Source organism: Pseudoliparis swirei, chromosome 9, assembly GCF_029220125.1.
Source record: "Pseudoliparis swirei isolate HS2019 ecotype Mariana Trench chromosome 9, NWPU_hadal_v1, whole genome shotgun sequence".
Lineage (NCBI taxonomy): Eukaryota > Metazoa > Chordata > Actinopteri > Perciformes > Liparidae > Pseudoliparis > Pseudoliparis swirei.
The window spans coordinates 22,453,297-22,476,324 of NC_079396.1; the positions used below are offsets into that span (position 1 = coordinate 22,453,297).

Below are 23,028 nucleotides of genomic sequence, written 5' to 3' on the forward strand. Positions count from 1 at the left end.
TCGTAGCATTGGCGTGATTGCTCACATCATTCTTTACAACAAACAATAAAACATCATTTGGTGTAATCTACAAATTAAAGACACTCATTGGAGACATTATTTCAGATGTGCGTTGTAAACCGAACGATTATCTTTTGAAAAGGACGGATGGTTGAAAATGTGTCATAAATTAAACATACGCACTTAAAAACGATACACGCATCTTGTGCAGTCAAGCTTTTAAGATCTACGGTTCACAATAAAAATGATCACATGGACAATATCTTGCTTTTCTATTTTCACATTTACTCATCGATTCAAAAGAGGAGAGAAGTGACTTCTACCAATAGAGCCAAAGCGCCCTGTAACCAGACATCATTATTCAGACTGAAATGAAATTGTTTTAAGAACAACATTGCACAAACAAATGTTCTGCTCTCCCTCCACAGCTCATGTGTTTTTCCAGAGCTTTCTTTAAACCCAGAGATAATCCACAACAAATAATACTAATCTGATATAGGAATTTGTGCCTGGTGGGGGGAATACCTGAATCTATAGTGCAGGTAGAAGTATACTAAACTGTAAAGATGTGTGCTCTTTATGTTTTCTATACACCTACTTGTATATGTGTTGGATTTCATTGAAGACCATTCATTGTCCCACACATTTTCAATTTCCTCCTAAATGTACATGTTGCTAATATGAAGCAGAGTAAATAGAAAAGTGGATTATATTTAATGGAAAATAAGACTTCCTTTCCTGTTTTTACTTTTTTTTATTTTTTATTATCAAAGACTATCCTCATGCTGCTCCGCCCCAACTTGTCCTCACTGGTACTCACTGGTGTTGGAGCTGTAACTGTAGCCTTTAGTGGTGGGTGGCGGTGAGTCCGAGTCCACCGAGGCCGTGTCTTCGTCCTGGGAGCATCCCGCCTGGATGGCACGCAGGTAGCTGTGGCTGCGCGACCGGAAGCACGCGGGCGCGGGCAGATCCAGAGCCTGCACTGCCTGCGATCCCCCCTCACAGTACGGCATCGAGTGGCCGCAGCCGTGCCCGTATACCTGAAAGAACGTGTGCAGACTCACACGCTGAGGGGCAGAGGGCAGACTGAGAAACATGCATTCACCGGGAGAGGAGGAAGTCTTCAAAAGAGACAATGCAACAGTGCAAATGATACTCAATTACAATTAGAATCAGCAAAATGTACGCAACGTAGGCTATCAACAAGTTAGAAGTGCTAATTCCACAGTAAAATGGACCCTGTGTCTGACATGTCACGACAGGAACATTACAGGACTAGATCGTTAATACTAATCACGGATGTCGGGGGCCAAGACTTCCTTTTCTGTGCGCTGTTCATCGTTAACAGTCCGATTAGCGACTTAAGATGCGAGACTGGAGTTGGAGTTGAGGGACGACGTGTGCGATCAGGTCGTTTCACAAGAAGTCACGCAGTTTCCTAACTAATTTACAAACCAATAAAAAGCCATATCATTGGCAACACGATAGCCGGTGGGTTCCCAGAATGCATTTCAGCCAATGCCTCCTTACGCCTCTTTTGCTCTCCACTCGAACTGCTGACCTGCATGCAAACCAACGCCTGCATATTTTCAAACACTCCGTCATATTCATTGAATGTGTTTTAACTCTAAATCTGTCCTTCTGTACACATTACATCTATTGTTCTGTCCATCCTGGAGAGGGATCCTCCTCTGTTGCTCTCCTGAAGGTTTCTTCCCTTTTTTTCCCCCTGAAGGGTTATTTGGGAGTTTTTCCTGATCCGATGTGAGGTCAAAGGTCAGGGATGTCTATGTGTACAGATTGTAAAGCACTCTGAGACAAATTTATAATTTGTGAAAATGGGCTATACAAATAAACTGAATTGAATTGAATATAAACACAGTCTGTTTTAAGAGATTATTGTCGTGAGATAATTAACAAGAGAGCAGAGAACAATCTTTGTTTATATTTGGAAATATTGGATAATGTAACCTCTTCAGGCCTGAAACAGTTATTTACACCAAATGAACTGAGAATGTTGGAGGGGAAGTGTCTCTTTAAAGTGTTGGATAGGAAACATTTTCATTAATCTTCATTTCATACTATGTTTTAACAATTGACTATATTGATCTTTAACAATGCATTGTTGTTTATACACTTTGCATTTGTAAATGCATGTACTATATGTACCTCAAGCACTTTTGAAGTACATATATTTCATTGGATTAAATGTACTTCTTTCCACCACTGTGCAGGTCCACTTGGAGTTTATACTATGAGTGATGTTTTATAAATGTCCAATGGTCAAGTGCTGTAATGGCTTTTTTTGTGCTTTTCAGTTAAAAGCTAATACAAGTATGACTCTATTTCCGTCTTGCTGCAGGGACAGTATACATGTTGTGTCTGCACTTTACAAGTTACTCAAAATAGCGTTGTTTCAGTGCGTCTTTGCTCTGTGGATTCGTCATTGCATCACGGGAAATAAGTGATAACAGCCGGCACCATCTGAAATGTTTCATCAGGGAACATAAAAAGAAGTGGAAACAGCTCGTAAAAATATGTTTATGTTTGGTAGCAAATGGGGACGAGTTGTGGGCGGTGTATAAACAATGATGAATAACTCCTCCACTCACTAGAAATCTTGTAGTTCAGTATCCCCAAATCCTTTCCTCATTAGGACATTACAACTCTCAGTCATGTGACCTTGATGATGATATCATTCATGTAACAGCTCCCACAGGTGCCTTTGCTTCTTTGTAAAAAAAACCTTGTGTCATTCCTGCATCCCACTCCAATCCTGCTGATGAAGATATATAACAAGTTGCCTCAGGTCTCTACGCTGAAGCATATGTCACACTTTGACCTTGTGCAAACACTCTCAAGCATCTCTCCTCTTCCACCAGATTATTCCCGGCTGGCTCTTTCATAGAACATCTCAACAGACATTACGCTCACTCGAATATTCTTCATAATTGGCGACGTGTGTTAATGTATTTTTTTGCTCATAGACTGTTAACTCTCTTCCTCTTTTTATGGGTCACTGGAGTCGATGATCTACACACTGATCTAATAAGCTGATGTAAGAGATCTGAAACTTCGCAAGCTGTGAATGTGTCTGTTATACGCTGGGAAAAGAACACATTAAAATATGCCTGACTGCAGTAAAAAGCAACGCGCGATGAGATCAGAGACGTACCTGAGCGGCCGAGCCTCTGCTCAGTGTGCCGGAGCATTGGCTGAAATCATTGTTCCGGAAGCGTGGAGGGGCCTCCAGCGGGCTCACCAGGCAATCTAAGTTATCCAGGCTCCGATTAGTCGACAGCTCCTTCAAGGACGGCAGGGAGCTGTGGAAGCAAATGTAATTATCAACCTCCCAGAAGTCAGAGAGCGGAATAAGTGAGGAGGGCTGTGTTTAATTGATGACATCCAGGAGAAACTTTAAATCACACTCCGAAAAAAGTTCCCCCCGGGGATTTTAGAATGAAATACTACTGGGACGTGCGGAAAGTGATATGTGCTCGGGTTTAAAATAGCAGCGCAGAGGAAACAATGATTCACGAGGAACACTGATGAATATGAAATTGGCTTTACGATTGATCTAAGGAAGTGCAACGTTTCCTCTGTTCTGGCACCTGGTGTGAGTGAAAATGTGTGTGCATAAGCAGCGGGGGTGTGGTTGAGTGATTTCCATGGGACATTTGCATGTTATGACATCAGGGCTTGAGGAAGCAGGCAAGAGTGAAAAGTACTAACACACCTACTCGGGGTATACCTGCGAGGTAAGTGAAGGAACAAAGGGCGGAGGGGGAAAAGCACTGGGAAAGGCTAGCCAAAAAGAGGTGGTGGGTAGTGGTGGGGAGGGGAGGGGGGGGGGCAAGTGAGGGTGTGTGTGTGGGGGGGGGGGGAGGGGCACACTGCCTGCCTATGGGTGACACTGACCTCAGATGCCGCATAGAGCATGCACTCTGTAGTGGAGACCACAGATAATCCTCCCGCATGAGAGCGTAGCAACGGGGCCTGTCCGTGTGGATGTAGGGGTAAAACACACGGCACAATTTCATCTCCCGCCGCATTCGTACAAGAGGATCCTGTTTGTCATTCCTCGGGCCCCGTCATCGATACACATCTCTACCGTCGCCGTACAGCTTCTATCCGCTGGCGTTTGACTGAATGCTGCCGCACAAGCCAGAGAAATGATTTGTGACAGGATGCTGCCACCTGCTGACTACCTTCGGGGACTCGAGAATGTTTCTTCCCACAATTTTCCACAACAACAAAAAACACCCCTTCGGTGCTTATTACCGTCGCATTGAAAATGCGGAAGGTTATGTTTTGATCGCCGTGTATTTATTTATTTATTTATTTGTATGCGTGTTTCTCGCATAACACAAAAAGTATTAAACCGAATCTCATGGAATTTGGTGGGATGATTGGTTATTATCCGGGGACCATTTGATTCGATTTTTGGATCGATCGGGTCAAAGATCAAGGTCAAGGTCATGAAAAGGTCAAAATCTTCTTTTTACCATAGCGTGGTCAATTTTTATCCAATTGGCATGCAACTAATGCCAAAATGTTCATAATTCAATGCCCAATCTTGTAATATGCGGAGGTATGCGCTCTACCGAGTGCCCGTTCTAGTTTATATTTTTTTAATGAAAGATACAAAAATAAATCACAAACACAACTATATGGCAAAACGACAAGCTCGATAATCAAGGTTTTCATTTCAATATGATGAACTTGATGCTCTCTCCGCCGTGGGACTCACTTGTGTTGAGGTGGAGGTGGCTGCTGCTCACTCAGGGAGTGCTGTGTGGCCCTCAGGTAGCTCTGGCGTCGGGCGGTGGCTTTGGGGGAAGGTTTGGGGCTTCCCTCTGAGTCCTCGCTGTCCTCCAAGTCTCCCATGGCTTTAACATAGCTGCCGCTGCGCATCCTTCGACAGGGGATCTCAGTTCCTCTGCCCCGGCCGCGACCCAGAGTTCCCGACCAGTCCCCCAGTGGGACCTGGATCATGGGAAGACATGCATACTGTTTTGAGACTCTTAACCCTCCTGTTACCTTCACATTTACTAACATATTTGACCCTCGGGGTCAATTTGACCCCAGCAAATAAAACCTCCAGAAAATTATTAGAATTAATATTGTTTCCCAAGTTTAAGTGTGAGGTACTTTATGTTTGTTTGTTGACTACCTAAATAGCCCTTTAAATATATAAAAAAGTTGATATTTCTTATATGTTTGACACAGTGAAAAACAGCCTGGGGTCAAATTGACCCACAAAGAACACCGACATTAAACATTGAATGGGGTCAAATTGACCCTAAAGGTAACAGGAGGGTTAAACCACGTACTGCAGTCATCTCAGGTGTGACCCGTATAGACACTCTATGTATTTCATGCTTTGTGTATTTTTCTTTTATTACATATTCACCGTCTGATTGTGCAGTAATGGTACTTGTAAAAAATATATATGTGATGAATGTCATAAAAAAATCTACAAATGTGACTTTTCTTATCTTATACAGTATATGCTAAACAGAATGAGGGCCAATTACAATCAATTCAACACGGAAAATCAACAAACCTGAGAGAAATTATATAAATATACACAAGAATGATGATAAAAATGAATACTTACTGGTCCTCCTACCTGAAGGAACCGTTGTGCCAGGTCTTGGTGGCACGACTTAGACTTAAGCAGGCTCTTATTAACTGTCGCGGAGCCCTTCTGCAACACTTGCCTGGCCTGGCTGAGGGTGAGAGTGGACCAGGAGCCCCTCTTCACCAGTATATCATCCTTGCTTCCCCTGAATCTTCCCTCCCCGTCCTTGGATACGACCTGCGTCGCCTGGCACGCCAGAAACTTGAGGTCACTGCTGCTTTTCGAGGTCTTGAGAGTATGTGCAGAAATGGTGTTGTAGCCCTGTGGGATGTGCCTGTGAGCGGCCTGGCTGTCTGACACCGCTCTGCCGAGGGACATCATGGTCAGAGGGTTGCGGTAACCCACAGCGATAGTGCCCGCTTGGGTTGTGTCAGTGTCCAGGGCATCGTCTGAGCTCCAGAGGCCGAGCGCACTGGGCCTAGGTCTCTGCTTCGGCCCCTCGGTTTTAGCCCCGTCTTTGCTCTTGCTCCTGCGCGTCGGTCGGCCACCGTCCTCCCCGGTGCCCGTGGCGCCGCCTTTGATCGCAGAGTTCTCCAGGGACTGGGACTTGGCGAACAGCTTCTGCACAGAGTGCATCAGGTGGCGTATGCGTCCCGGGCTCTCGCTGCGTTGCTTCGACATGCGCCCCCGATGAAACTGCAGCGTGCTGAAGCCGTCGCGCTGCAGGGGCAGGTGCCTCTCGAGCTGATCCAACAGGTTGGAGGGTAACCGATTCATCCTGGCTGCCGACGCCGAGGAGATGGTGGCGGATCCACTGGTGATCATCGGAGCCCCGGTTAGGCCCAGGCCTAAGCCCATGCCCATGGACAAAGAGGAGGACAGTGGCCCTGCTCGGCCGCCCTGCCCCAGGCCGCCGCCAGCCATGCAGGCCTGGGAGCAGTCGACCTGCTCAGTCTGGGAGTTGAAGTGAAGACGAGGGAAGGTGCTGCTGTTGGACATCTGGCTGAAAGGCAGCAGGCAGTCAGGGGTCAGGCTGGTGGGGCTGCTGGCAGGGCACAGGTGGAGATGTGGGTCCAGGGTGCCATAGTGGTTTATGGCGGGGCTCAACAGAAAGGAGCCGTGGGGGTCAGAGTTCATCGCACAGAGCGGCTTCTGGTGGCATCCCGCCGGCTCGCACGAGTCAGACATGTGCCGACTGCGGTTGGTTCCTAACCCTTTCATGGTGGCTGAGAGGTCGTCCTTAGAGCATGTCTCCAATCATCACGGGTCTACGGACCTGAAGGGCTCATCCTGCAACGTGAAGCAGAAACTATCTATGAGACATGGAAAGTTATTGTTAAGAAAGAGCTCTGCTTAGTAATGCTATTTAGCAATGCATTCGGATAATTGTGTATATTAAAAGTACAACTTTTACACTTACAACGCTTTCATGTTTTTTTTCTCTTTATTAAACTGTGTGGTTTTTTTCTATTTTCGTGGTAGATTCTCTCAGGAATGTGTATAAAAAATAAATTTAAAAAAGCAGCCAGTTTGTCCCTTTATAGAGATTACAGTTAACAGTGCATAACAGTTAAACAGCCATTTGCGTACAATACAAAGGCTCAGAGGAGGAGTTCCCCACATCAATACTTAAAGCTAATGAAGACATTAGAGTCAGAGCCCATTTAAAAGTGTGTTTTCTCTGTGTGTCCTTGAAATATCAGCACACTAATTGAGCTCAAACAACTTTATAGACGGTCTCTGCTGTGTGGCGCATTTCACAAAGGCAGCATAACAGCCACTTAATGTGGAGAACAGAGCAATGTTCCCCTCCAGTGAGCTCCCATGTAAATTGTTTAGCACAGAAAACCACCAGGTGGAGCAATAGCACAAGAACACTATTTGGGATTGGGGGGGACACACACACACAACCACACGCACACACACACGTACACACACTGTATTATCTTGAAGTACATTTCCAAATGAATACGTCTAGTTTTACAAAACCCTATATATATATATATGTGCATTATAACAATTATAAATCAATAAAACATAGATATTAAAGGACGTCACAGCCGCGAGAAAGAAGTTTGTTTTTCAAATAATTTTTCACACACACACACACACACACACTTACACACACTGTATTATCTTGAAGTACATTTCCAAATGAATACGTCTAGTTTTACAAAACCCTATATATATATATATATGTGCATAATAACAATTATAAATCAATAAAACATAGATATTAAAGGATGTCACAGCCGCGAGAAAGAAGTTTGTTTTTCAAATAATTTTTCACACACACACACACACACTTACACACACTGTATTATCTTTAAGTACATTTCCAAATGAATACGTCTAGTTTTGCAAAACCCTATATATATATATATATATATATATATATATATATATATATGTGTGCATTATAACAATTAGAAATATGATTTGATCTTAAAAGCAAACACTGAACAAGACACATGAGGACACGGTTCCTTTTTGATTTTCTGTCTCTGCCACCGAACAATGGAGACATGATGACAATCAAAAGACAAACAGGTGAAATCACAGATTGTTTCTCATTGAAAAAGGACGACCAATTCAGTCTAATGCGTGAACTGTTCCCCCACAGCAGGGGACCAGACGCCCAGGGGCCCGATATATAAAACACCACAGTGATGTACGGCCTGCAGCTCCTACGCTGACAATGCATAGAAGAGCGCTTTTGTGACTCACATATGGAGATGAGCTTTATATTTAAGGGGCGCTATTTGTTTCAACAAATCCTTGTTTTGGTTCTTCGCCATTCCTCTCGAATCCACTAACGCTGGGATACATCTCCCTTAATGCCCACTAAAAATGGAAGAAGTCTCTGGCGAAAGCAAATATCTCAGTGCCAGATACGAGCAGAGATAAATGCTGAATTCAATTTGAAAAAACCTTGTTAACTGTCGTGGTATTATTTACGACCTGAGCATATTTTCCTTTCATTACTCAGAGTTCCTTGTTCTGGGAATAAGGTTTTGAAAATAGCTGCTTTGGTCATTTCTCACCTGGAATGAAGCTAAATCTCTTACAGTATAGTTTCCAATGCAACGAATACAATTCAACACATCTATTTTTGTCATCCACAGTATATGATACATCTCTCCCATAAACAGAAACATGGTAGCCCAGGCTAAGTGGCTCGGACAGTAAAAACAAACTGCAAACAGATATATTTTAAGGCGACCGTGTCATCTTCTTCTATCACATGGCTTCTATATTCTCATTCTCAGAGCTCACTCACGAAATATGCACACACAGTCATATTGCACGCCAAGTTATTAAAACTCATAATTCGCACAGCAGAAATCCATGCTGCATTAAATTCACTGCAACAGATGCTGTCTGTATCACATGGAGTGACTCACTGATCAGTCAATGGTAAGAGCCCTCTCTCTCACACACACACACACACACACACACACACACACACACACACACACACACACACACACACACACACACACACACACACACACACACACACACACACACACACACACACACACACGCAGACACAGTGAGCATGACATCTCGCCTGGGAGCTGAATGCGGAACGTTAAGCACACAACGTTTTCATTCCACTGTGTTGGTTCTCCACGTCTTATGCGTCTCTGACCTCCCGCACACCCTCTGCAGCGGCCATGTATCTGAGTCAGAGCTCCTGGACGGCTGTAATTCATCTCCTCCCCCCACCCAGTTCGAGTCCTATAGGCCCCACTGCTGACAAACTGACACACACCGACACAGTGACACACCGACACCCGCTGACACATGCGTAAACGTGCTAAACCGCCCACCCACCAACGAAAGAAGAAAAAAAAGGGGGGGGGAAAGGCATGATGGGAAAGAAATAACATTCCCATGTCCATACAATTATGTTACAGGTTAAGTGTGTCTGTGTGTCTGTGCCGCTATTTTGGTAGCTTAAAGCATAACTCCTTCATGATGCCCCCCCTGAGATAGGAAAGGTACCCACGGCGAGGGGGGGGGGGGGGGTGTAAGCGATTAAATATATCTCTTGTTCTGCCTGTTTTGTGATATACATGCCTAAAAGGGGCCTAATATTTCTAGACTGAAATAATATCGGCATTATAATTATTATAACTATGAGGATTTTTTTAGTTGCCTATTTTGTGGTGCCCCCTCAGGACTTGGTTCCCTACGCACAGCGCGTAGTGCGCGTTATGGGAGCGGCGGCGCTGTGTGTGTGTGTGTGTGTGTGTGTGTGTGTGTGTGTGTGTGTGTGTGTGTGTGTGATGTGGTGGTCATGCAGGCTTTTTGCTTAGCTGCAAGATGAATGAATCCTTGGACTGCGTGTGTGAAGTTGGCAAATATGTCTCCGCGTCACACGCACGCACCGCATGCAGGGAGGCGACGACCGGCTGCGGGAATCATCTCGGGGGGAATCTGGCACGCTCACTGAGTGACGGCGGCGCGCTTCGTCTCTCCGTGCAGCGACACGTGCATCGTCGGACGTGCAATCTCAAATGATCTCATGAGCACGCACGTGCTGCACATTGGTTGCAGTTGTAGTGCAGCGCTTATGTAACGTTCAGGGTGACGTCACGGGCTGTTTGCGCATGCAGGTGGCGGAAGGGTCATTTGGAGGGTGAAAAGTCACGCGCGTGGTAATTGGTTGATTGGTGTATGAAGGGGATCTGTATATGGAAAACTACAATCATCAAACATTCTGGACATATTTGACCGTTACACCGTGAGTGTTTCCGTTGCATATTACATAACACGTCGTATTTCAACACCTTATTGATGTACATCTTATCAACAAGAAGGCACTGAGCACTAAGGCTGAAATAAGAACATGTATGAGTCTTTTAAAGAGAAACAGGACACTTCACATTATGAATCTATCGTTCTAATAGATGGAAAGTCAATTGATGAAATTAATTCATTTTTATTTGACACAGATATAATTAAATATATATATTCAGAATCATAGAAAAAGTTGTATTTACAGTCACATATCTAACTATACCTTTTCAAATGTTTTGTCAATCTACTGCCAAATGATCCCATAGTGACGACTCCACTGATGGATTCAGTTTGATTCGGGATGTGCTGATACCAATAATTGGTATCAATGCTAAATAATCGATCAGGTATCGTGACAATTCACTTCAATTCTATATAAACATTAAATACTGTAATTATTCCTGTGTTAACTAATTTCTTGTTGTATTATAAAGGTAAACACTTTCTTTACCAAGTTGCTGGTCCATGATTTGTTATTATAACAGTAAATAATTATTCAGTCCAGTTCATGTATTTATTTGTTACATATTGTTTTAAATAGTTTAAAAAAGCAATGTTTATATGCCAAGCCTTACTTGTGCTGCCTTACACATACAAATAATGATCCTATAGTCATTTTCACACAGTGAGGTAAACTTATTACCCTGGTATCAGATACTGGGTACCGGGACTGTAAAAGTTGGAGCGGTGAGTCCCTAATTATAGCGAGATCAGATCAAAGAAGTGTTGCCTATTAAAAAGAAACAAGAATGCCTGCACAAGCAAAGCCATATACTGCGGGGTGGATCCCATGGAGCGCATTGCAGCCACCTTAAAGGCCCACAATAAAAAATTGAAATAACTCAGTTTAAGTTGATGTTATCTTGGTTATTGTGTGACTTTGGTGAATCCAAATGATCCCGTTAAAACAGAAACACAAACTAACGGACCGAGGCAATGTTCTGTGAGGTAAAATGACTTGTTTTTGTCAAAGGGGTCTTTAAGGAATAAACATGAATAGATTTATTTACATATTATCAACTTTGACGTTACTATGCCAAACCTTAGCATCGAGTTGCTCATTGAGTCCTGTTTCTGGCCATGCCGTCCAATACTGATGCTCCTTTTAAATCTGTCTCTCCAGCTGCTGAATGTTAAGCGACGATTGGATCTACATCTGTTCATTCTCAAACTGTCCCACCGCATGTCTCAGGGGGGGCGTCGAGTTCATTGCAAATTTCAGACATTATAGTCCGACAGTTGTTATTACCTTCGCATTGAAACTGCGGAAGGTAATGTTTTGATCGCCGTGTATTTGTATGCGTGCGCGCGTGTTATTCGCATAAGTCAAAAAGTATTAAACCGAATCGCATGAAATTTGGTGGGATGATTGGTTATTATCCGGGGACCATTTGATTAGATTTTTGGATCGATCGGGTCAAAGGTCAAGGTCAAGGTCATGAAAAAGGTCAAAATCTTCTTGAATAGCATGACATTTGGTGGGATGATTGGTTATTATCCGCGGACCATTTGATTAGATTTTGGGATCGATCGGGTCAAAGGTCAAGGTCATGAAAAGGTCAAAATCTTCTTTTTACCATAGCAATTTTTTTACATTACATTACATGTCATTTAGCAGACGCTTTTATCCAAAGCGACTTACAATAAGTGCATTTCAACCTAGAGTACAAACCTAGAACAACAAGAACACAGGAAGCAACACTTCCTCAACTCAGTCGAACCACAAGCACCACAATAAGTGCCATCCCAGTGCCACTGAAATGCAAATCTGTGTTTTAATCCAGATATAGTCGGAAAAGATGTGTTTTCAGTCTCAGGTGGAAGATGTAGAGACTTTCTGCTGTCCTGATGTCAGTGGGGAGCTCGTTCCACCACTGAGGAGCCAGGACAGCAAACAGTCTGGATGTAGAGTGATTAGCTCGAGGTGCAGGAGGCACAAGACGATTGGCTGTTGCCGAGCGGAGCGAACGTGCCGGGGTGTACGGTGTGACCATATCCCGGATGTAGACGGGGCCCGATCCGTCTAGAGCACGGTACGCCAGAACCAGTGTTTTGAAGAGGATGCGAGCAATTTCTATCCAATTGGCATGCAACTAATGCCAAAATGTTCATAATTCAATGCCCAATCTTTTGATATGCGAAGGTATGCGCTCTACCGAGTGCCCGTTCTAGTTTAATAAATATGTTCATTATCGATTCTCTCACAACACTTTCTCCCAAACACTCTAGTGGCATCTGGAGATAGATCAATGAAGTTTGGTGTCTTGGTTCAGAGATTAAAACACATTTAAAACACAAAAGTGTCACTCTTTATGTAAAAGGAAATTCAGATGAACAATGTCCACTTAATAAATCTGAAGATACCGTATTTACTGACTCAGACCCCGGTTACAAAAACCATGTGATGACTTGAAATCTAAATGTTAACATCGTGGATCAAACCACCAAATGATTCATCACAGTTAAGTAGTCCTATATGATACTAGCTCTTCTTGTAGACTGCGTACATGTTCTCCTGTGACAGTAAGCAAGCACAAATGTGATCGAGGCTGCAGCTTCGAATAATGCTCATCGTTGGAAGATGTTTCAGACTGTCCAATATCTTGCAGTTATGTAAGAATGTTTCTAGAGCTCGCTCTGACAGAGGAAAATAATACGTGTTGCATAAGGCAATGCGTAAAAGTTTCAGCTATGCATAGAGGTTTCAACTGTCAAGATGTTTTTTGCTGATCAGGTCACTCCTGCTGAACTAGTAAACACATGAAGGGCAACATTGACATGTCACATGACATTAGATAGTGGCCCAATCCCAATCTCTTACATTGAGGCACTTTAGTTCCAGTGTTTGAGGGCTCTCTGGCAGACATTTTGAGCCCTTTATGGACCCTTTCCGTAAGTCGGCATTAGACGCTGACTTTGCCGTAGGGAATTACCCACAATTCATTGCAATGCGATGTTAAACACACAGTTACCAATGGAAGCATGGAGACGTTATAAAAAAAGGTAAACAAAGAGGACGGCACGTGGGTGTTCAGCCCGATAAATTACATTCACACAACAACAAAAGGGAGTAAAGATGGAACATAAAAGTACTAAATATATAGAGAATTTATTTTACTCACATTCATCAAATATTTCGTTTTGTTATTGAAGCTGTTTTGACAAGAACTAGTCAATAGATCATTTGAAATGACGTCTCATCTCATGAGGAAAAAACCTTGAAGACGTTCAAATCAATTCATAAAATATATATCCGCAACTGTACAGAATATCTTTTCATGGATGGTCACGTGACATGTAGCAGCAAAGTGCGGTCCCATCCACACTCAACCATACCGGGTGACGTCAGGGAGTCCCTGAGGGGTCAGGGTTCAGGGCTTAGGGGGGTCATTGGGATTGGGCCGCTGTATTTTTACTTCCTCCCTACTAGACTGCACATTTTAGTGCAATGAACACATTTGTCATATGATTGGAAACAAAAAAGCTAAATGAATCATTAAACCATTCCATAATTCAGTAGTTTACATAATTTTTCAAGATCATTGAGATGAACAGCCATGACATTGTCTTTTACTTGGACTTGAAAACAGCAATTTACACAACACAAGATAAGACATTTTAACATTTTCTTACAATTTCTTTTCTCTACAATATAAAACACAGCAGTTAATTCAGAGTCTTTTACGTGTCTTAAAAGAAGAGGTTGCTCACGGCTAAATGAGACCACGAAACATGATCACACCAACGTCACGGCCTCGTTGTGCACACTCGTGCTCGCGAGAGCGTGGTTTCATTTGTTGATAGCTCGACATAAGCTTTTTAATTTTGCAGCTTGCCTTCACTCTTCAACTCTGAACAAAACATGTAAGCATCAAATGTTTGTTTTCCAAAAAGCTTATTTTTTAAAAGTTTGGCCTACAAAAATATGTCATCTTTTTTTATTTTTTATAACTTTTTATTTAGCATTTTCCACAAACAGATTATTCCTTGACATCGAGAAGAATTTTTAAAATATATATCTACAACAAAATAAAATCAGCACACATCCAAATCCATCCATATCCACATAAACACCCGCCAAAGATTCCCACCCATCCCCTCCCACATGTTTATACCCTCCAAGAGTAGGACCCAATGAGGAGGGAGGGAAGGACCAAACAATCAAACTACATATAACCAAATGATAAGCATGGAGTACAAAGTAAAAGAACTAAAGAAAGGTAAAAGGCATTAATGTGAAAAGTAAAAAATAAAAAAATAAATACATTACAAATCAACAGACATTCATTTCATACCCATATTTTTCATAGACCTCTTTGTTTTGCAGTTGCACTGTATGTGTACAACCTCAACCCCTACAAAAATATGTCATCTTAACGTCTCCATTCAAGCACCAAGTTCATCAAGTCAAATTGGAGAGAGAACGGCACATTTTACCCCCACAGAGGTTTAAAATCTTTAAAATCTAACACACGAGGACAGAACTCTGAACATAAATGTACATCGACAAACCAAGCATCCTCACAGGGGCGGTGAAACTGCTGCTACTTTTTTTTCTAAACCCCCTCACTGGTCCATCGGGAGGCGATCCGATGCTGTTAGATCTAAACGAGGCCTTCTAACAAGCAGAACACGGAGTCGCTGGACTGCGTCCCACAGAGCCACCAAGCGGGCCTGTAAATAAATGTCTCCTGTAGCTGTGAAGTTCCCCTCCTGCCTCGGGTGATGAGCAGAGGGAGGAGAGGGACGTTGAAAGAAAGAGAGAGGTATTGATCTGGTCTCGCTCCTTGTTCTAAGGGTGCACATACAGCAGCCGGGTATTGGCTTTTGCAGTCTCCTTCAAGAATCACTTTCTTTTCACACGTTGCTTCCATTCCATCGACTCTCTTTCAGACGAATGTACGGGACATTTACACAGAAGCTGGACCCTGTGGCTCATGGTATTGCTTTTTCCGATACAAAAACATCCAGGTTTCACAAAGGCTTTTCATATTTGTCGAATAAAATGTAGAAAATGCTAACTCTCTTCCGTAAAGCCGCTACAAGTAAAAGGTCTGCGTTTACAGCATTAACACCTTCAGCTGAGCCAACACCATCCGCTATCCCCACGGAACTGGTGAGAATCTACTAATAGCGTGTTTCAGTCACAAAGTTATGTCATCGGGGACTTCCTGTGGATACAGCACGTGTTGTTCTTTACTTCTGCGAGTGTTATTCTCTGCTGCCTTGGGGAAGAGCAGGCAACAAGTCTCCTTTCTGGAGACAGCAGGGCTAATCACGTACAACATGTTATTACTTTGTTATACACGTATTCTAAATTACAATGGAGAAACAAAACACGCACTTTGCGTTTATTGTTTCTAGAGTTAGATTTTTGTTCTTCCCCCTGTTCATTCAAGAATGTCCAGAAGCTTTTTAATGACGGTTCACATAATGCATAATGTGTCTCGGTGTCGCCCGTGTTCAATCAACACTTACGCAACCAAAGGTACATCAACTAACACAATATAGCTATGTAGTAGAAAAATTACAATCTGTTGTTTATTTGGGGAGTCATGTGTCCGATTATATCTTTAGGACCGGTCATCTCCGAAAGAATAGTCAGCCACATGATATTATTTAACCCTCCTGTTACATTTAGGGTCAATTTGACCCCATTCAATGTTTAACGTTGGTGTTCTTTGGGGTCAATTTGACCCCAGGCTGTTTTTCACTGTGTCAAACATATAAGAAATATCAACTTTTTTATATATTTAAAGGGCTATTTAGGTAGTCAACAAACAAACATAAAGTACCTCACAATTAAACTTGGGAAACAATATTAATTCTAATAATTTTCTGGAGGTTTTAATTGCTGGGGTCAAATTGACCCCGAGGGTAAAATATGTTATTAAATGTGAAGGTAACAGGGGGGTTAAACGGTTGCATGCCGGAGGTTCATATTTACCATATAGACATGGTAGCAAACGTCTCTTTTAAATCTCAGCCATGAAGAAAATGAGCAGATTTCTCAAAATGTCAAATTATTCCGTTGACATGACGAAAAGAGGCCAATTAAATATGCATCCATTACACCTGAAGCTTGTAGTCTACGTACATTTTTGTATATTATTGTTACATCTAGCATATCAACTCTTGAGTTATGCACAACAAAGGGGTGTTGTGAGGTCACGGTGACCTTGACCTTTAAACGCCAACATGTAATCAGTCCATACTCGAGTCCAAAGTGGATGTTTGTGGCAAATCTGAACACGATTAACTGAAAGCATTCCCGAGACATCGCATTCACGAGAATTGGACATTGGGTTACAGTGACATTGACGTTTGACCTTTGACCTCCAACATGTAATCAGGTCATCCTTGAGTCCTGGAGGAGGTGTGATGCCAACTTTGAAAGATCACGATCACGAGAGTGACAGCCGGACGAAATACACTCCTCCCTCTCCTCTGTTTCTGTGTCTGTAACCAGGAGGGACACGAGTTACACAATACGGCTTCTTTATGTTCCGATAGAAACAGGCTTTTTGCTTATCAGGGATTATCAGAACAATTGAGTGGCCGATAAGCTGGAAGCTAAAGGGAACTAAGATGCAACTGACAACACTGCTGCGTAGAAAGAATCAAACTGGAGAATGTCGGTCACGTTACAGGAAGAGGCAACGTTTGTTAAGATGGTTAGAAGAACGAATCAACGACAATCAGGGGAATCGTACTTCTTGATACAACATGTATTAATCAGGACTTCATTTCTACTGATTCCTTTTGTCTCCAGTTGACCTGCAGTCTCAAAAAAGTGTATATTTTATTACATTGTTTTATATATATATATTGTCATGATGTATATTCTATTACACTGTTTTATATATATATTGTTAATACTTTCTTCTTTTTTGTGTGTGGATATTGTATAGTTTATTCTCAAAAAAGTGTATATTTTATTACATTGTTTTATATATATATATTGTCATGATGTATATTCTATTACACTGTTTTATATATATATTGTTAATACTTTCTTCTTTTTTGTGTGTGGATATTGTATAGTTTATTCTCATTCTTATTCTTTTTTTAGTCTGCTACTGCTGTCGGGTGTTTTGCACATAAGAATTTCACGAACCGATTATACTTGTATAAAAGGGGATGTGACAATAAAAACTTGAAACTTGAAAAACTTGAGACATCTTGTAATGCCTCCAGGCCGGCGATAGAGACGAGGAGGCTTTGTGTCCGTACTTCTCATCCATTATCCTACAGACGTGATATCTCAGGAACGCTCAGAGCAACATTCTTCAAGGGGTGAACTGATAATATATATTAGGGGTCAAAGGTCACTGCAATCTCACAAATAAAGGTATTTGGCCAGAACAAAAAAAAAATTATAATTTCAAACAAATAGTCCAATAGGATTAAATGATTAGTTGATGACATTTGTGCAACACACATGGATGTAAACTGCAATTTGAGTGTTTGATGGAGGCATACAACCATTAGGCGGTAAGGTTAGCACTATTCAAGGTTTAGAAATGGTTATGGTTTTTGGAATTAATAAAACAGTGTGTATTTTTTAAGTTGATTGCACATTTTATTATTGACCAGATGTTATAGATATGACCTGAAGACCAGCCTCTTAATGCGGGAATTCAGGGTGTTTTAAACAGTGGTGCTAGAAGCAAAAAATAGGAACACCAAAGTATGAAAACAATATTATTATTATTGCATAAATAAAGTGCAGAAGTAATATAATATAATATATATATTAGATGTTGTATATTACACTAAATATATATATAATGTATATATATATACATTATATATATAAATTATATATATATATATAATATATAAACACATATATATATTTATGGATTTGGATGAGCAGCGTTTTAAGGATACCCTTGTAGGGCATGAACTCTGCCATGAACTTCTGCTGACAGCTAAAGGTAGTGAAGTAAAACAATACAATATATCGCTCTGAAATGTAGTGGAGTAGAAGTATAAAAAAATAGAAATAGTATAGTACAGGTTCATAAAAAAAATTGTGAGCACAGGACTTTTGAGTTTGCTTTATTGAGTTTGGTAAGACGAAGGGAAAGACAGAAAGTCGAGCAGATGGGCGACTTTACGTTCGAGCACGAGCTGGAGCAGCTGACTATGTACTGAAGGTAGAAGCTTATCACAGAACACCATGCAAGCTCGCCTTCCAAAATCTGAAAGCGTCTCTTCGTCAGGTTGCTGTGCATGGGGGTATGTTGCTCTCAAAAGCCCGCTGAAATATTCAGAGCTCGGAGCATTTGGCGTTCATAGGATTCTCATCAGTGCTTTGGCCATTAAAGCGATGCCAGTGCGCCGCTCTCTCTCCTCCACCGCTGCACGCACCGAAGTGTAATTAGAGTGAGAGGTTGCACATTTCCCTTGGGCCAATTACCATTTACTGTACTGCTGCTGGTTCCTTTCTGCATGTTTTCATCCGGTAACATCTTGTGCCAGCACTACAGCACCGCCGGACCACGGAGATCCACTTCGGTGACTCTGCATGATTGAATGCAGGGGGAGCGCTCGAATAGATGGGTTTAATAAAAAATAAATAAAAAACAAGGCTGTCATCCTAACGGCGTCGGTTTGCAGGAGCCGTTCATTAACATCGAATGTAGAGACGTTCAAATCGTCACCGCCACTTGCTAGTGTTTCGACATTATTACCTTCGCATTGAAAATGCGGAAGGTAATGTTTTGATCGCCGTGTATTTATTTATTTATTTATTTGTATGCGTGTTATTCGCATAAGTAAAAAAGTATTAAACCGAATCACATGAAATTTGGTGGGATGATTGTTTATTATCCGGGGACCATTTGATTAGATTTTGGGATCGATCGGGTCAAAGGTCAAGGTCAAGGTCATGAAAAAGGTCAACATCTTCTTGAATCGCATGCAATTTGGTGGGATGATTGGTTATTATCCGGGGACCATTTAATTAGATTTTGGGATCGATCGGGTCAAAGGTCATGGTCAAGGTCATGAAAAGGTCAACATCTTCTTTTTACCATAGCGCGGCCAATTTGTATCCAATTGGCATGCAACTAATGCCAACATGTTCATAATTATCTTGTGATATGCGAAGGTATGCACTCTACCGAGTGCCCGTTCTAGTTAATGAAATAAAAAAGGGGAAAAAGGGGCCAATTCTATAGGTTTGAAAAAGAAAGGACTGGAGTTGGAATGAGTATTTCTGTCTTCATGAAGCAGGACCGTAGCGGGCGCTGCAGGGTGAGTGATGAGAACTGTGAACTTCCCTCCCTGACAGAATTACTTTGACACTCTATTGGTCTCGGGCGAAAACAAGACATAAAGCACCCAATAAGCTGCTTGTTGCATGTTAGCCTCTGCAGTCGTGTGCCGTTGTGTCATGCATGCTGAAACATGCACAGCCCAGTGTCTTCGCTGTTAAAGCACGCGACCCGTACATTCAGCACGGCCCCTGGGCCTCTGGGAGTTATTGCACGCTATCGGTTAGTCGCTGCCAGGGACCTCCGCCGGTGCTCGTTTAAAATACTGTCAAAGCTTTAATAGTCCCGGGGGCTTTGGGTTGAGAAAGGAAACGCTTCAGTCGACTCTGGAAACAGAAAAGGCGAAACAGACTGCGCTACGCCAGAGGATGGAGCACACGTGCTCTGTTTGGGTGTTCTGCTTTCTGGCAATTATATCTTAAAGGAACAGTCTGCAACATTGATATTCAAACCTACGTTGAGAATCGTAGCGTTTTCGTCAGCTTAGAAAAGGGCACTCGTTTTTAAAGGGAGCGAGTCGTCCTCCGCGGTGTCCGCCATCTTGCGGCGACGTGTATTTCACGGCAGCTCAGAACGGACTCCGACTTACTGGAGTATCGATGAGCCCTGACTGAGGCTCAGTGGTGAGCGGGGTCAATCAGAGGGCCGGCGGTTCGATCCCCAGCTCCGCCAGCCTATGTCAATGTGTCCTCCAATAGCTGTGTGAATGTTAGTTAGTCTTGATGGGCAGGTGACAGGAGGACAGAGGACAGAAGACAGAGGAAACTGGACAGAGGAAAGAAGACAGAGGACAGAAGACAGATGACAGAGGACAGAGGACACTGGACAGAGGACAGAAGACAGAGGACACTGGCCAGAGGAAAGAAGACAGAGGACACTGGACAGATGACAGAAGACAGATGACAGAAGACAGATGACAGAAGACAGAGGACACTGGACAGAGGACAGAAGACAGAGGACACTGGTAACGGACAGACAACAGAAGACAGAGGACAAAGGTCAGAGGACAGAAGACATATGACACAGGACAGAAGACAGAGGACAGAAGACATAGGACACAGGACAGAAGACAGAGGACAGATGACAGAAGACATAGGACAGAAGACAGAGGACAGAAGACGGATCACAGATGACAGAGGACAGAAGACGGATGACAGAGGACAGATGACATAGGACAGAAGACAGAAGACAGAAGACAGAGGACAGAAGACAGAAGACAGATGACAGAAGACACTGGACAGAGGACAGAAGACAGAGGACACTGGACAGAAGACAGAAGACATAGGACAGAGGACAGAAGACGGATGACAGAAGACAGAGGACAGAAGACAGAAGACGGATCACAGATGACAGAGGACAGAAGACGGATGACAGAGGACATATGACATAGGACAGAAGACAGAAGACACTGGACAGAGGACAGAATACAGAGGACACTGGTAACGGACAGACAACAGAAGACAGAGGACAAAGGTCAGAGGACAGAAGACATATGCCACAGGACAGAAGACAGAGGACAGATGACAGAAGACATAGGACAGATGACATAGGACAGAAGACAGAGGACAGAAGACGGATCACAGATGACAGAGGACAGAAGACGGAAGACATAGGACAGAGGACAGAAGACGGATCACAGATGACAGAGGACAGAAGACGGATGACAGAGGACAGAGGACAGAGGACAGAAGACACTGGACAGAAGACATATGACAGAAGACAGAAGACGGATGACAGAAGACGGATCACAGATGACAGAAGACAGAAGACAGAAGACAGAAGACGGATCACAGATGACAGAGGACAGAGGACAGAGGACAGAAGACATAGGACAGAGGACAGAAGACGGATGACAGAGGACAGATGACATAGGACAGAGGACAGGAGACATAGGACAGAAGACAGAGGACAGAGGACAGAAGTCAGAGGACAGAGGAGAGAGGACAGAGGAATAACATAAACTAGATAGATGTGTGTTCTTCGATCTTTATAAACATCAATTTTTTATTATTGTTAGTGAGATGTTCAATTCAATTCAATTCAGTTTATTTGTATAGCCCAATTTCACAAATTACAAATTTGTCTCGGAGTGCTTTACAATCTGTACACATAGACATCCCTGCCCCAAAACCTCACATCGGACCAGGAAAAACTCCCAAATAACCCTTCAGGGGGGAAAAAAAGGGAAGAAACCTGCAGGAGAGCAACAGAGGAGGATCCCTCTCCTAGGATGGACAGATGCAATAGATGTAATGTGTACAGAAGGACAGATTTAGAGTTAAAATACATTCAATGAATATGACAGAGTGTATGAATAGTTCATAGTAGGCATATTCCACGATGGAGACCTCCACGATCCATCAGGCAGATGGCGGTGGGGAGGAGGAGTGGCGGAGTCTCAACAGGACAGTGGCGTAGTCATGAGCAGGAATACCACGACCCAGACGATCCATCAGGCAGATCGGATCTATGCCGTCTCATAGGGTCCGATGACCCCATGAGACGTGAAGTCAAAAGGACTCGGGGAGAAAGCAGAGTTAGTAACGTGTGATTGAGAGATGAAAATTCATCCTTAAGGAGAGAAAAAGAGGAGATAGGTACTCAGTGCATCCTAAAACGTCCCCGGCAGCTATAAGCCTATAGCAGCATATCAAGGGGCTGGACCAGGGCAAACCTGATTCAGCCCTAACTATAAGCTCTGTCAAAGAGGAAGGTCTTAAGTCTACTCTTAAACGAGGTGACTGTGTCTGCCTCCCGGACTGAAATTGGAAGCTGGTTCCATAAAGAGGAGCTTGATAACTAAAGGCTCTGGCTCCCATTCTACTTTTTAAGACTCTAGGAACTACAAGTAGTCCGCATTTAGTGAGCGTAGCTCTCTAGTGGGGCAATATGGTGCGACAAGCTCCTTAAGATATGATGGAGCATCACCAATCAAGGCTTTGTAGGTTAAGAGAAGAATTTTAAAAGTGATTCTTGATTTTACTGGGAGCCAGTGCAGAGCAGCTAGTGCAGGAGTGATGTGATCTCTTTTCTTAGTTTTAGTGAGAACACGAGCTGCAGCATTCTGGATCAACTGGAGGGACCTAAGAGATTTATTAGAGCAGCCTGCTAATAAGGAGTTGCAGTAATCCAGTCTCGAAGTAACGAACGTGAACCAATTTTTCTGCATCTTTTGAGACAAGATGTGCCTGATTTTTGAAATATTACGTAGATGAAAGAATGCAGTCCTTGAGATTTGCTTTACGTGGGAGTTAAAGGACAAGTCCCGATCAAAGATAACGCCAAGATTCTTTACAGTGGTGTTGGATGCCAGGGCAATGCCGTCTACAGAATCCACATCACCAGATAATT

General features: G+C 42.8%; 1 protein-coding gene across 1 annotated transcript in view; it reads right to left on the bottom strand.

Moving 5' to 3' along the window:
• Positions 1 to 6,805, bottom strand: part of dlgap4a (discs, large (Drosophila) homolog-associated protein 4a) — a 28,410-nt gene extending 21,605 nt beyond the window's left edge. The window contains exons 1-4 of the mRNA XM_056423379.1: positions 5,621 to 6,805; positions 4,751 to 4,986; positions 3,176 to 3,323; positions 821 to 1,067 (exon numbers count right to left, since the gene is read on the bottom strand). Of these exons, the coding sequence (XP_056279354.1) occupies positions 821 to 1,067; positions 3,176 to 3,323; positions 4,751 to 4,986; positions 5,621 to 6,805 (1,816 nt within the window). The remainder of the gene's footprint in view (positions 1 to 820; positions 1,068 to 3,175; positions 3,324 to 4,750; positions 4,987 to 5,620) is intronic.
• Positions 6,806 to 23,028: the final 16,223 nt, after the last annotated feature.